The sequence below is a fragment of the Mustela nivalis genome (assembly GCF_964662115.1).
Source record: "Mustela nivalis genome assembly, chromosome: 13".
Taxonomy (NCBI): Eukaryota; Metazoa; Chordata; class Mammalia; order Carnivora; family Mustelidae; genus Mustela; species Mustela nivalis.
Window position 1 is genome coordinate 85,644,413 of NC_139032.1, and position 15,134 is coordinate 85,659,546.

General features: G+C 55.4%; 1 protein-coding gene across 7 annotated transcripts; it reads left to right on the forward strand.

Annotated features, from left to right (window-relative positions):
* The first annotated feature begins 1,911 nt into the window (after positions 1–1,911).
* SLC2A8 (solute carrier family 2 member 8) lies at positions 1,912–15,083 on the forward strand. Of its 7 annotated transcripts, none has more exons than XR_014301993.1 (10): positions 1,912–2,042; positions 2,138–2,300; positions 2,579–2,785; positions 4,471–4,570; positions 5,846–6,045; positions 6,853–6,881; positions 6,967–7,075; positions 7,749–7,922; positions 8,329–8,474; positions 9,948–10,574. XR_014301993.1 is itself a non-coding variant. In XM_082695675.1 (10 exons), exons 1-10 carry the CDS (start codon positions 1,987–1,989, stop codon positions 15,066–15,068), a joined length of 1,482 nt encoding a protein of 493 aa, XP_082551801.1. In that variant the 5' UTR covers positions 1,912–1,986; the 3' UTR covers positions 15,069–15,083. The 7 variants fall into 7 exon arrangements, 6 of the variants coding, with proteins under 6 accessions (XP_082551801.1, XP_082551804.1, XP_082551802.1 ...); XM_082695675.1 differs by lacking the exon at positions 9,948–10,574 and adding an exon at positions 14,886–15,083 and having other exon boundaries at positions 6,738–6,881; XM_082695678.1 differs by having other exon boundaries at positions 6,738–6,881; positions 8,329–8,557.
* The last annotated feature ends 51 nt before the right edge of the window (positions 15,084–15,134 follow it).

Genomic DNA, 15,134 nt, shown 5'->3' on the forward strand with positions numbered 1-15,134 from the left:
ATACAGAGTCAGGCTGAGTGCCTTGTGTCAGTTGGATCTGACTGGTGTTTTTCATGTTAAACTAATTTGTAAGCTTTATGAGTTTGTCTGTGTGTTCTTTCTGTCCTCTCCCACCCCCCCACCCCAGAGTTTCTTGCTTCTCAGCCTGGAATAGAAGAAAACCAAGGGTGATTTAGAACATTCTTCCAAAGAGATTGGAAGCATCAGAACGGCCCCATGATTTGACAAGAGTCACAAATCTGAGGAGTGAATGTAGAAAGGGCAAGAAATGGGCACTACTAATCAGATCGATGGTGATTAGCTTATAAAAGGGGGATCGGAGGTGGTCTGGCAGCAGTATCTGCTTACAAGGTCCAAGAGGTGAATGCCGCACCCTTGGGAAGGGAGACCACCATCCAGAGGGCAGAAGCAGGTTTGTAAGGGACTGTGGCTTGGAGGGCTGGTGCTGGCTGGGCTCACTGGAACATCCCGTCCACATAAGCCCTTCTGCCTACCCCTGGCAGCAATATGCCCTTGGAGTTGGAGGCATTCGTCCACTCTGCAAACACCAGGGGCCCACTGTGTGGAGGAAGAGGTCACATCCATTAATGGAGGGAGGGAAGTAAACAAGTGATCACACAGCAGAGATAAGTGCTGAGATAAGAATTTATAACTCGAGTACAAGCTGCTGTGGAAGCATAGATGGGCAGTTGCCTGTCTTTAAAGATAGTACAATCAGGAGGTTGCACCAGGTCAAACGACTTTCATAATCAAATGGGCTAGCATTTGAGGGCCTCACATGTGCTTGGTCTTTCGTGGATATTGCCTCTGCTTAAAACCATCCCGGAAGGTAGATATTGTCATCCCCACTTAGAGATGAGGAAATAGAGGCCCAGAGAGGGATTAGAAGCCAAACCTCTTACTCTCATAGCCCTGGTTCTTTCAAGAATTACTCAGCACTCCCAACTCAGCTGCCTCACCCAGAGAAGGGTTGGGTACAAATGGCCGAGCCCTAACATCAGAGCTCTAACATCATCCTACCTCCAGCAGTCACTTGGGTGCTCAAGTGAAGAAGTTGGCTATTAATAGCCGCAGGAGACTCCAAGACGGCAGGTGTTATTCCAGAATCAGGATGGCCTATGAAGTGAGTGGAACTTAACTGGGAACCCGGGGTTCATCATTTAAGCCCCGATTAGTCACACATATGAGGGCCCTGCCCAACACAGCTCCGCAGCACCTCGAGGTCCTGGTGGTTGTCGGCTCGTAGCCGTCAACAATCTGCGGGCTCCGAGTCATGACCCGCACCGAGGTCGGCTGCAGCGCGCAGGGCCATGCCTCTGCCCCCAGCAGCCCAGGTTGCGAGAGGAAAGAGAGCGGCCCAGGACATTCCTCCCTGCGGGTGTCAGTGGGCTGAGCTTGGCCAGGCGCGTTGAACCCCGGCCCCAGGGTACCAGTTGACTCAGAGCAGGAACCGCACAGCGGACCAGGTAGCAGGGGCGCCGCTGCCCTGAGTCCGTGCGGGAAGTCCCTTGCGCTGTGTAGTGGCTCCACCTTCGTCCTGCTGCTAGCCTCATTGGTTGAAGCTAGACAGAGAGGCGGATCCAGGAGCCCATGCAATCCTCGCTTTACCCCTTCATTGGCTGGCTCCGCTTCGCTTTCTGATCCCGCCTCTGGGTTCGCACCACACTCTTATTGGACGGTTCCACTCCAGGCCCACATACAAACCCCGCCCCACCTAAGCACTGGCTAGGCAGGTCCTAAGGGCGTTTCCAGTGGGCGTCGCCAACCGGATCTTTTCTCCTATTGGTTGGCTTTGATTTGGAGGGTGGTGCTTAGCGGCGAGGCTACCACCGCCTGGCGTTCCCATTGGCCGTCCCCATCCCACCCCAAAGACTCCCCTCCCCGCCTATTGGCCGGCTCTGCCCAGAGAGGCGGGTACCGGCTGCACTCGCGGGACCCGTGGCGGTTCAGGCAACAGAGCTGACCAAGCAGGCGTTGACTGCGGACATGACGCCGGAGGACCCGGAGGAGACGCAGCCGCTCCTGGGGCCGCCCGGCGGCAGGTGAGCGGGTGGGGGTGACCCGGGCCCGGGACGCAGACTCGCCCCTCCTGCTGCGCCCAGGCCCGCGCCGCTCACCGGCCGCCCTGTCGCCGCAGCGCTCCCCTCAGCCGCCGGGTCTTCCTCGCCGCCTTCGCCGCCGCCCTGGGCCCGCTCAGCTTCGGCTTCGCGCTCGGCTACAGCTCCCCGGCCATCCCGAGCCTGCGCCGCGCCGCGTCCCCAGCCCTGCGCCTCGATGACGCCGCCGCCTCCTGGTTCGGGGTGAGGCCTCGGGCTCACCCTCCACCCCACCTGGGCCCCTCGTCCTCCACCCCACGCGCGAGGGTCTCCCGCGCTTACCTGGCTTCGGGCGGGCACTGAGACCTTCTGCCCGGTGCGTCCCGGCTCTCCTGCCGGGGGTCACCCGCTCCCTACCCCCGACCGCCAGCCTGGGACCCCCATACCCTCTTCCAGGAGGCTGCTGGGGCTGGAGTTGAGGGCGAGGTTGGGCTGCGGCGCGGTGGCGCCCCCTCTCCACCGTGCGGTCGCCCCGCCCCCAGGCCATCGTGACCCTGGGAGCCGCGGCAGGGGGCGTGCTGGGAGGCTGGCTCGTGGACCGCGCCGGGCGCAAGCTGAGCCTGCTGCTCTGCACCGCGCCCTTCGTGGTCGGCTTTGCCGTCATCACCGCGGCCCAGAACGTGTGGATGCTGCTCGGGGGCCGCCTCCTAACCGGCCTGGCCTGCGGTATTGCCTCGCTCGTAGCCCCGGTGAGTGCCCCCCAGCCTCGCGCCCTGGGACAGGGAAGGACTGGGGGCGTGGTTCTCCCTGGCTGTGGCGTCCTGGGTGCCTGGCACCGCGCCCCTCGCCGGCTTTATCTTCCCCACCCCACCCCACCCCGACCCCGCAACCGGCCTTGGAAGGAGCCGCCGTTATCCTCGATGACAGATGAAGTGAGCTTCAGAAACTGAAGCCCTTTGTCGAGTCACAACTAGGCAGTGGCGAAGCTATTACTCGAACCCAGGACTGTGCCACTTAACCAGGCCTCTCTTTTGCTCTACAAATAAGATACCACCTGTGGATGGTCACAGAAGCCTAGAGTAAAGCTTAGCTCTCCCGCTGTCATTGGGACCACTGACTACGGTGTAGCAGGAAAATCCTGTTCTTGTTTGTCCTGGCAGCAAAGGCCGCTGGGCTCTGCTGTTCCCCTTCACTACTCAGGAGCTAGTCCTCCCGCTGCTTCCCATCTTCCAGTGCACCACTGTCCAGGCTGACTTGGGAGCCGTCTACCCAGGTGAAATCCAGGGATCTTCACTTGCTGGGGCAGAGTATACCTCTCTGTGCCTCACTTTCCTCCCCTGTAAAATGGGAATAATGGCCTTACCTCATGCAGTGGTTTAGGGATTAAGCAAAGCTGCATATAGAGCCCTGGTGTGGCTTGTGGAGGGCTTGGACCCTGGCAGCGGAAATTGCGGGGTGACCAGTAAACCGTTCTGCTGGCCACGAGGCTCGGATGGTCCACCAGCCACACGCCAACCCTGTCAAGATTAAAAGTAGTGGCTCAGAGTCCTCCCTGGTCATCCTTTTGCTCCCACCACTCATTTTACCCGTATTTGCTGGGCGGCAGGTAGCAGCTGAGTCGGATTTTATGTTTTGGGTTTTGTTACTGGACAAAAACATGCCCATCTTACTCGTGGGCATAAGGTACAGAATCACCTAGAAGTATGGGTAAGACCTTTCTGACCCCGGATCCCAGAGGAAACAGTGGCAGTCACTGGTAGCAACTGAGGCAAAGAGTTGGCTTTCACTCACTCTCACTGAGAGTGTGATTCTGGGACCAGCAGCCCGGGTGTCACCTGGAGGTAGTCAGAAAGGCAGAATCTTGCGGGGGGCCCTGGGTGGTTCAGGTGGTTAAGCATCTGCCTTCAGCTCAGGTCGTGATCTCAGGGTCCTAGGATGGAGCCCCACTTTGGGCTCCCTGCTCAGCAAGGAGTCTGCTTCTCCCTCTCTCTCTGCCCCTTCCTCCGCTCCCTTGCTCCCTGCTCTTTCTCAAATAAGTGAATAAAATAAGAAAAGAAAGGCAGAATCTTGGGCCCCACCCTAGACCTACTGCATCAGAACCTGGTTTGATCAAGGGTAGTCATACAATGCGATCGAAGTTTGAAAGGCTTTGTGGCCTTCTCTCTCTCTCTCTCTCTCACACACACACACACACACACACACACACACACACACACACACCGAGCAAGCCATGTATCTATATCCTTACTCCCCTTTAAAACACCTGCTGCTGATCCTTGGGGAGGTATGGGGAGGGCTTTGCTGACTTGGGACCTGCTTGCTTACCTGGCTTGCAGCAGCCCCCCGCCAAGGCTTTCCTCAACTCTGAAGGGCTGAGGCTTTTCAGTTTTAAGAACTCTCAGCCCGAGTAAAGTTTCTTCTTCACTGCCCACAGGTGTATATCTCTGAAATCTCCTACCCCGCAGTGAGGGGGCTGCTGGGCTCCTGTGTCCAACTGATGGTCGTCACAGGCATCCTTCTGGCCTACCTGGCAGGTATTTCACAGCCTCTCTTTTGATCCCAGTTCATGGCTGTGTGGCCATTTCACAAATGTAGACACTGAAGTTCAGAGAGGTCAAGAGACTTGCCCAAGGTCACACAGCCTGTCATATAGACCAGCTCCCTGAGCCCCTGGGACATGTGGGTCTTGTGACTATGTTCCAGGGAGAGCTGGAGAAGGGGGTGTCCTCATCTTCCCAGGGCAGAAGTCCATTGCAATGGGGGTAGGGGCTGACTGGTTCGGTCAGTACCTCACTGTGCAGTGACAAACTTGAGGACTCAAGGGGGTGGCTGGGACACCCCTAAAACTCTTTAGCCCAGGGGCTTGGAGGGCCCAAGCATGTCTCTCAGAAATACAAGTACTGAATTTGCAATTTGACCCAAGGGTCAGAGCTGGGATCAGCGTGAGGAAGCTTCTAGAGGCAGACATGTTTTCACCAGAACTGGGGTGGAGAGAGACTTCACATCAGACAGTACAATGTCAGGGGACACTTACTGACTGTGTGACCTTGGGCCAGTCACACTGCCCCAATGAGCCTTACTTCCTCTGTCTTTAAGTGATGAGAACCCCACCTAGTCCAAGGCTGTCAATGAGAATTATCAAAGGATGTCCTGAGACCCAGAGGGACCAGAGTACGTGCCGTCTGGTTCTTCGGAGTGGGCGTCATCCTGGTTGGGCTCTTTGATTTTTGCCCACTTACCATCCAGCAGTCTGGCTGCTTTGGGGGGCCCCTCGGGGTACCAAACCCCCTGCCAAATGCAGACATTGACATTTGGGACAGACACGCGGCTGTCAGTATGCCTACAGAATTCCCTCCAGCTCATCCTAACCAGCATGTTCCTTGATCAGCTTCTGTGACGGTTGATCCACTGGTGTTCCGTGAAGCGTCTCTCCCACGCTGTCCCCCTTCCCGTCCAAAGGACCTGCCTCGCCTGCTGCTTGGTGGCCTTCCAGAGTCTGTGCATATTCGTTCTCCCTCCCCTACTTTTTAGACAAAGAGCAGATGCCTCATTCTGTTTTTAATTGCCGCATAAATATTTACTGAGCCGATGTAGCATCATGACGTACCCACCAGCATTTCTACAATACTTACCAGCCCCAGTTGGCAACAACAATATTGGTGACAAACAGGAGTGTAGCCACGCGGAGGTAGTGAGCCCCCCCACGCTTGAAGCTGAGTCCTTGGGTTGGCGAGAGGGCGGGCACGGCCTGATAAGATCCAGCCTGGCCCACTCCCGCTCTGACATCTGACCCCCTGTCCCCCCACCAGGCTGGGTCCTAGAGTGGCGCTGGCTGGCTGTTCTGGGCTGCGCACCCGCGTCCTTCATGCTGCTGCTCATGTGCTACATGCCCGAAACCCCCCGCTTCCTGCTGACCCGGCAGAGGCACCAGGAAGCCATGGCCGCCATGCACTTCCTGTGGGGCTCTGAGCAGGTCCAGGAGGAGGCCCCTGCTGGGGCTGAGCACCAGGTGAGGGACCGGAGCCAGAGCCGGGGTGGGCTGGGACAGAGGGTGGGGGGTGGGTAGGAAGCGGGGAGGTACGGCCCTTCTGCAGCCAGGGGAGCCCACACAGCCCATCCCCACGGCTTCACACACGCGTGGGGAATGGAGGCACAAGTGGGGCCCTTCTCCTCTGTGTGAGCAAGCAGGGGCCTAGCCTTGACCTTCCCGCTCCAGGAAGAGAAAAGGCCGGCTGGGTCAAGGGGAAACACAGGCGTGCAAACTTGAGGAATCGGAGTTCTAGGTGGGGCGCTGTAGGGCGGGAGACCCCGTCTCTGCCACTTGCCTGCTGTGTGACCCTCACATCCCTAAGCCTGCCTTTCTGCATCTGTAAGATGGGACTCCCAGCACGTGCCTGCGGGTGGCAGGGATTCAGCAGCTGCAAGAGAGGCGCTCGGCCCAGGCCTAGCCTGGGGCTGGTGGGATTCTGGAACCCCTGGCTTTGAGTCCGTGTCATCTCTTCGTCATACCCCCCAACGAATCAGAAAGGGGCATGGGGAGGTGAGGATCTTGTCACCTTACAAATGATAAGGCTAAAGTGATGCGGGGACCCGTCCCTGATGCGAGGCCCTGGTGACAAGGAGCTGATGCTCAGGGTTTAGGACAGTGGTCCCTCAGGAGTGGGGAGGGAGGAGCACTGACACCGGCCTCTGTCTGAGCAGGGCTTCCGTCTGGCCCAGCTGAGGCATCCTGGCATCTACAAGCCCTTCATCATTGGCGTTTCGCTGATGGCCTTCCAGCAGCTGTCAGGGATCAATGCTGTCATGTTCTATGCAGAGACCATCTTCGAGAAGGCCAAGTTCAAGGTAAAGAGGCCTCTGCCCCAGCCTGCCTCATCTGGATGCCGAGTCCCGGGGTCTCTGACTGACCCACCTCGGCCCATCTCCCCAGGACAGCAGCCTGGCCTCGGTCATCGTGGGCATCATCCAGGTGCTGTTCACGGCCTTGGCGGCCCTCATCATGGACAGAGCTGGGCGGAGACTGCTCCTGACCTTGTCAGGTGAGGCCTGAGGTCCAGGACTTGGCCCTGTGAAAGCAGAGTGGCATAGGCCGGGTTCCCCACCACAGGCTGAGGGTCTTTGCTGAGGCCACCTCAGGGCAGCAGGAAAAGGCCCGCCGAGCACCCGTGAGAACAAGGCGGAGATTCACGTGGGCGCCCCCCCAACACCAGGCCCGCGCTCCCAGGGCCACTGAAGCTTCCCTCACCCCTCGCATTGAGCCTCCAGGCAAGTGCCATCAGAGCCCCGTTTACAACGTGGAAACTGAGGACCTGGGAGGAGAAGTGACTCGGAAGCTTGGGGTCTGTTAGGGCAAGTGACTTCACCTTTCTGAACCTCAGTTTCCCCGGTTTGAAATGGGGGCCAAGGGGGGCCGTGGTGAGGACCCAGAGACCATCCACCGCGTGGGGGTTAAATCCCTGCTGCTGCTCAGGCCAGGGAGGCTCTGCCTCGGAGGTTCTCCGAGTGGGCTGTGGTTCAAGGTCTGAGCCAGGGCTGGTGGGATGGGGGTGGGGGCGGCCAGTCTGGGCACCAGTGCCTACAACCCTCCCAGAGAAACCCAGGCCTCATTGCTGTGGCCACACCACACCGAGACCCCAGCCCGGAGTGCCAGCCACACGCCCAGGCTGCAGCCCCTTGTCCCAGGGCCCCGCCCACCGCCACCCTCGCTCGCAGGTGTGGTCATGGTGTTCAGCACCAGCGCCTTCGGTGCCTACTTCAGACTGACGCAGGGCGGCCCCGGCAACTCCTCACACGTGGAGCTCCTCTCGCCTCTCTCCATGGAGCCCGCCAGCGCCAGCGTGGGGCTGGCCTGGCTGGCGGTGGGCAGCGTGTGCCTCTTCATTGCCGGTGAGAAGGGGGTCCGTGGGGAGGTTGGGGGTGCTACGGGGCCCTCCCATCACCACCAGCTTCCTGAAGCTCCCAGCAAGCCAGGCCTGCCAAGCTTGCGTCTAGCACATGGGTCCCCACGTGGCATTTATGGCCCCGACCTGTCCCAGGCCCTGAGCTAAGCCCTTCTCTATCCCTTTCACTTAATGCCCCCCCGAAACAGCCCTCCAAGCAGGCCCCATCATGACCCCATTCTAGAGAGAAAAGCCTGATGCGTAAGCAGTGGCGGGACTGGCCCAAGACATTGCTGAAGGAAGGCGCAGAGCTGAGGGGCTGGACTGGAAACCACGAGGCTTTGGCACGAGGCTGCTGTGGCAAGCCCGAGGGTCCGTCCGCATGGGCTCTGATGCCTCTCTTGCTCCCACAGGCTTCGCTGTGGGCTGGGGGCCCATCCCCTGGCTCCTCATGTCGGAGATCTTTCCTCTGCACGTCAAAGGCGTGGCCACTGGTGTGTGCGTCCTCACTAACTGGTTCATGGCCTTCCTGGTGACGAAAGAGTTCAGCAGTGTGATGGTGAGTGCGGGCCTAGAGGGCCTCCCCCTCACAGCTGGTAGGGAGCACTATTCAGAATTATTCTTAACCGCGGAAGACTCAGGGTCAGTGGCCTCGCATGAAAGCTGAAGCCACCCTCCTGGGACACCAGCCATCCTGGTCAGGGCTGAGGGGAAGCCTGACAGGCCAGATAAGGTGAGGAACCCAGGCTATGACCATCTGGGAGACTTCAGGCTCTCCTGACCAGCAGGACTGGCCTCCACCACTGGACACTGGGAACGGGGGCCAGGGTATAGGGCTGTGTGGGAAGAACCCTGGCTTTGGAGTTGACAGGCCTGGGCTCCAAGCCCACCTTGATCACTTCCCACTGTGCAGTTTTGGGTGTGCCACTCACCCTCTCTGAACCAGCTTCCTTGGCGGAAAATGGAGGAAGAGGATGACGGCACCTTCCCCTTAAGCTTGTGGGAGCGTCTGTTCATTTTAGCATCCTGCTACTTCCACACACGTGAACTGATACAGACCTGGATCCTGCCCCAAGGGCTCCCCAGCTGATAGGGGAGGATGGTTCTGGAGCAGACAGGCCATCCGGTCAGGCATTCATTCCCCTCACGCCTCCTGGGACATACTAGGTCCAGGCCTGTTCAAGGAGCCAGGGGCAGCAGTGAGGTAGACAGGGTGCCCTTCCCCACCGGACTGGGGTGGCAGTGGACGGCGGAGAGAGAACGGACCGCCAGGAGGCTGGGCTAGAGCGAGGAGGGGCAGGCCATGAGAGACGTGGATGCCTGGGGCTGGCCTGGGCCCGCTCCGATGGGCTGCCCTGGGGAACACGTTGGGAAGACCAGGGCAGAGAAGTAGAGCTGGGAAGGGCTTGCTGGGAGCTGTGGGGAGACGAGCAACAAAGGAGGGAGGAGACGGCAAAGGACCTGACAGTGACTCGGGAGTGCAGAGTGTCCAAAGGGCCGAGAGAAGAACTTCCAAGGGGGCGTGGGGGGGGCAGGTCCCAGGGGAGGAGGAGCTGACGTGGGAGGTCGCCTGTGCTGAGAGGGTGGCCAGGCTCTGACCGGAGGGAACTGCTTTCCTCCCATGGCTGGTGAGCCCCAAGTGCCCTGTGAGCTCACATGCCCCATCTCAAGCTGCTGAGAGCTCACCCGTTCCTGCTGGCACCAAGAAGAGACTCCTCTGGAGGCAGGGAACTCAACACAGGGCCAAAGCAGAGCAAGGAGCACAGGTCTGGGGGCCCTGGAAGCCGACCCCAGTGCGGGGGCAGCCCCACTGTCACTTGGTAGCCGGTGTGACAGTGAGCATCAGCTTCCCCGGACAGACGGACGACATCCACACCCCATATGGTGCTTGGTCCAGCTTCCAGATGGCTGGGCCAGACCCTCCTTCACTCCCCGGAGCCTGGGCAAGGCAGTCCGGGGCCTCAGCTTGGGATCACACGAGGGCCCCTGACCTTCTGCTGCGTCCACACAAGGCCTTCCCCTCTCTTTCCAGGAGGTACTCAGGCCCTATGGTGCCTTCTGGCTTGCCTCCGCCTTCTGCATCCTCAGTGTCCTTTTCACTTTGTCCTGTGTCCCGGAAACCAAAGGAAAGACTTTGGAGGAAATCACAGCCCATTTTGAGGGGCGATGACAACCCCTTCTTGTGCGTGGCTGCCTCTCCTCTCAGGGCCAGCTTTGGGCTTCAGCGGGGGATGGAGCCTGCCTGGGACTCCAAGCCGGGCCTCAGCCAGAGCCTGGAGCCCCTGTCTGTCCCCAGGGAGCTGGAATCCAGCACTGCAGTCCCTTGGAGCCTTGTCCTCCAGGGCGCTTCCTTCCTACCCAGCTCTCCACAGCCCAGCAGACCATGGGCATGAGGTTTCCCGGCCCCCGGGGCCAATTCCCGCCACTCCTCTGCGTCTCCAGGGAAGGGGGCATCTTGGAAGGGCCTCGTTGCCCTACAGTCCATTGTCCACAGACCGCATCCATCTTGTCACGAAAGCAACAGCAGAGGAGGGGGGACTCTTGACTCCTCATTTTCTGGAGGATATGCTTCTGAGGGGCGGTCCCTGACTTCTCCCCTCATGTGGCTTCATTGTCAGGAAGGAGCTTTGTTTGCCAAATAAAGATTTGACTCAGAAAATCAGGGCATGGCCTCTTTGTGTGTTTGAGAAGGGCATTTTCCTATCCCTTCCCTAAAGTAGGCCTCCCACAGACTGGGCCTTGCCAAGAACATCTATTGATTTCCTTTTTCTCATGGTCTGCCAGGCTTCCCTTTGGCACTTGAAGGTCATTTTTGACTCCTTCCTTGGGCTCAGTGCCCTGGATCATTAGTCACCAAATCTCATTAACAACAAAAAAGCATCTCTTTTTCTATTGACTTTAATGGAGCCAGAAGTCTTTTGCAGATTACATTTATTATCCACTATATAAATAATACATGTTTATGGTAGAAAAATTGAAAAACCTAGATTTATTTAGTATAATTATTTTTATAGCAGTTAACTGTCTAGTAGGTGTTGCCCTAAGCACTTTACAAATACTAACTCACTTGGATAAATGATACAATAATTATTCACAGGTTTAGCTTTCCAGAGTTAACTTCTTTTAAGAATTCGGGTCTAGGGACGCCTGGGTGGCTCAGTGGGTTAAGCCTCTACTTTCAGCTCGGGTCATGATCCCAGAGTCCTGGGATCGAGCCCCGCATCTGGCTCTCTGCTCAGCAGGGAGCCTGCTTCTTCCTTTCTCTCCCTGTCTGCCTCTCTGCCTACTTGTGATCTCTGTCTGTCAAATGAATAAATAAAGTATTAAAAAAAAAAAAAAAAAGAATTCGGGTCTGTCCCGAAAGAGCTTCCTCCCGACACATATCCTTTCTAGCGTCACTAGACACAAGTAGGACATCACACTTCCCACTCTGTGATCTGCTTTATTCACTTCCGGGTTGTGCAGTGCCACCACGTGCCCACCTCAGCTTTTTCTGTTAAGCCTTGTAATGAGACTGGGGAGTAGTGGAGTGGAAGTACAGTGGGGTCCAGGGCAACGCAGTGGGGAGAGTTTCTGGAAGATTCTGCAACAGCTGCTCTGATTTCAATAAAATGTGCTACATATTATACAGGAGCCAGCGTTCAGCCTTAGCGAAGTCCGAATTCCTTCGGGCCCTCCCGGAAGCAAGGTCATGTCCACATGCAGCCACGTCTTCCATGGTAATAACTGTATCTACAATCTCGTTCTTAGCGTCTGCCCAGACGCCCACTGATGGGGTTGAGAATCCACGGTGTGCCACAAATGTCCTTTAGGTCAGTTGCAGATGGAGTGGCTCGGGTCTCCCACACCCTTGCCGACTTCCTGCCCACTTGTTTCATCAATTGAGAGAGAAGTGCGGAAGCCTTCACCTGTGAATGTGGATTGTTTCTCCCTGCACTTCCTCAGGGTTTGGCTTCCTGCACCTTGGAGCTCATCGCTCAGGTGGGTGCACATTTGGGATTGTTAATATTGATTGCTTTTGTCCTTCAGCATTATGAAATGACCTACTTTGTCCTGGGGAATAGCTCTTGTTCTGAGGTCTCCTTTGATATCAGTATCACCACCCCAGCCTTCTTTTGATTGGTGCTTTGACAATGATTTTTTATTATATCTTATTATATATTTCTTTTTTCAAAGCATCCTCTACTTTTCTTTGTGATGGAAATGGCTTTGGGCTTTCCCTGAGGATACATACTTTCACTGAGGATACATACTTTCACTTTTAAAAATGAGCTTTCTTATGGCCATTATTTACATGCCATGAAATTCAACAATGGCAGGTATAAAAACTTGTTAACTTAGGTTGAATGTACACACAGCTCTGTATCCAGCACCACAGTCAAGATATAGGACATTTTCCTCACGCCAAAATGCTCCTTCATGTCCGTTGACAGTCAGTCTTGTCTCTGTAGCTTTGCATATTCTAGACTTTTACAAAATGGAATCACATAATTTGTAGTATTTTGTGTCTGGTTTCTATAACTTAGCAGAGTGCTTTTAAGATGCATCTGTGCTGCGTGGCCCAGCGGTTCATTTCCTTTAATTGCTGAGTAGCGTTCCATTGGACATTTGGGCGAGTTCCAGTTAAGGGATATCCTCACTAAAGCTGCTGTAAACACCTGCTACAAGTCTATATGTGGAACAGAACTACCAGGTCCTGTAGTAAGTTTACCCTTAACTACACTGTAAGAGCCTGCCAAATGGTTTTCCGAAATGGCTGTAACCATTCTGCTTTCCCATCGCCGGCGCACAAGAGTTCCGGGGGCTCCACATTCTCAAAAACACTTGGTAGCCTCTGTGAGGAATGAAACCATTTGTACATTTTCATTTTTTGAAAGTTGTTTCCTAGTCTCTGATTTCCTCTGGGACCAATTAATCAGGTTATGGTCCTTCTATGCAGCTGGTTTATCTCACGTATCGGGGGAACTCTGGTTGTCCATATTTAGGAATGAAGAACTAGGGGGTTTTAATTACCCCCCCCAGTTCATATACAGTGGCTGGTATATGCCCCCTACCTCTGAACCTGTTCTCAATTCTGTTATGGTTTTTGTTCCCTTTACACATCTTCACTGTCATTTCAGTGGGAACTAGAGGAAGAGAAAGGGGGAAATGTGTGAGTTCAGTCCACCAGCTTGAAATGGAAGCTCTCAGCATTCTTTTAACAATTTGTTTGCCACGGGAGTCCTAGTGTGTGACAAAGAGCAGGTGGTTAAATATTGGTGAAATTCAACAGAGAGGATTCTGTTGTACAAATATGTCAGAACTTAACCTCACATTGTTCCATATTCAGACTGTTTCTGGTTTTCTGCTTATTGATAATTCTGCTACTGCATCTAGAGTTAGGGCGATGAGAGATGGAGCAGAGGAGACTTGAGAGATGGAGGTGACAGATGAGCGAATGCAAGGAGAGAGGTGGTAGAGACGGGAATGACGCTGACAGAGACGGAGACAACATAGAGACGGAGGTGACGGGGAAGAGACGGACGTGAGCTGGGCAGAGATGGAGATGATGCTGATGACTGACGGAAGTAGAGAGGGTTAAAGCTTGTGGGCAAGGAAGAGGTCATTGTGGCTTCAGTTCTACCTTGGGCTCTTTCCTCCATACCCCAGGGTCCAGGAACCAGTGCAGCATAGTGGTGAAGAGCAGTTCAAATTCTGTTAGTTCAAATTCTGGTGATACTACTCAGGGCCTGCATGACCTGAACAAGCCACTTAACTTCTCAAAACCTCAGTTTATTCACCTGTAAAGTGGGCATAATGACACTATCTCTCTCATGAGGTTGTTGTGAAGATGAACGGAGAGATGTAAAGCACCCAGAACTAAGGATGGCACAGAGTGCCTCAAAGGGACATGGGAAATCTTTACACATTTTTCTCTTCCTATTCTATTTCCAATCCTGAGTCCTCGGCAACTCCTACTCAACCATCTCCGATTGCTACCAGCATCCACTTATAGGTACTGATGACTGTGGATACACAGAGATTCCACACAGAAAACTGTGTGGACACACAGTCTTCAGGACTTCCTGGGGGCGGGGGGAGGGAGCCTCCTCATCAGACCAGAAGATGCCACAGGGACCAGAGCCAGCCCTAGCTAACAGTCTTCAATCTGCCCCAGAAGCCTGGCACAGGACCACGGAAGGCAGATGGAACATCCCCAAAGGACAGGTGCAGCTGCAGAAGCTGTGCTTTACCCCTCCCAAGGTGAAAATCTGCTCCGCGCCCCGCAACACCCCATGTCCCATCCCTCTGGCCCAAGAACTTCCAGGAAAATACTAGCTTCTGCATTCTTGAGGCAATGAAGAACGCCACCCAGTGGCCATAGGCAGAATTGCACCCATTGGAGAGTGAAGCACTCGGCTACCCCCCAGTGGCCCTGGTTGGTATTCCAACACCAAGGAAAACCACTACTGCCCACTGGCCATTATAGGGTTCGTGTCTGCTAGGCCTTGTGGCCATGAGCAGAACAGCACCAACTGCAGGGGGCTCGGAGCTAAGAAAGGCCGGCAGTCTCCGGAAGCTGTAAAAGGTAAGAAACAAAATCCTTCCCTAGAGTCTCCAGAAGAAACATAGCCCTCCCCGCACCTTGATTTTAGCCCAAGGAGATCCATCTCAGATTTCTGGCCCCCCAAGTAGTAACCCCAAAATTGCAGCAGTCTAAGGTAGAGAAAAGCTTATCTCAGAGATCTGTGGGTGTGGCTTGTCTAATGCAGTGAATCCCAACAACATTCATTTAAGGCCCACGAGATAATTCTACTGGCAAAAAAACACTACCAGCTGTGGCTGAAAAGGACCCGCAGGACAAAATGAAAAGAGCCCTTAGGATCCCCAAACTCTTTTCTGTTTCCCAGGTAAAACATTCCCATCTTTTAATGTCAAAATGCCTCAAAACTGAATTAGTGATCAGAAAACTGCTGGCAATTTTCAACAGGCAAGGGGAGAACACGTCATCGGTGCTCTGAGGAAGCCCAGTGAAATATCCTCTGGCACAGCACAGAAGCCTCCAAGGGACAGAATACTTAGGAATCGCCTGTGGAGCAGTGCTGATGGAACACTATTAACACGATTCGGGGCTTCTGCCCCTGAAATTACTGAAGAAGCTCCCTCCTGCTGATAAGATTTTTATATTCCGAGAGTTCCAAGGCCGCAGCCTGTGGCTGCCTGTTCACACAGAGGGGCC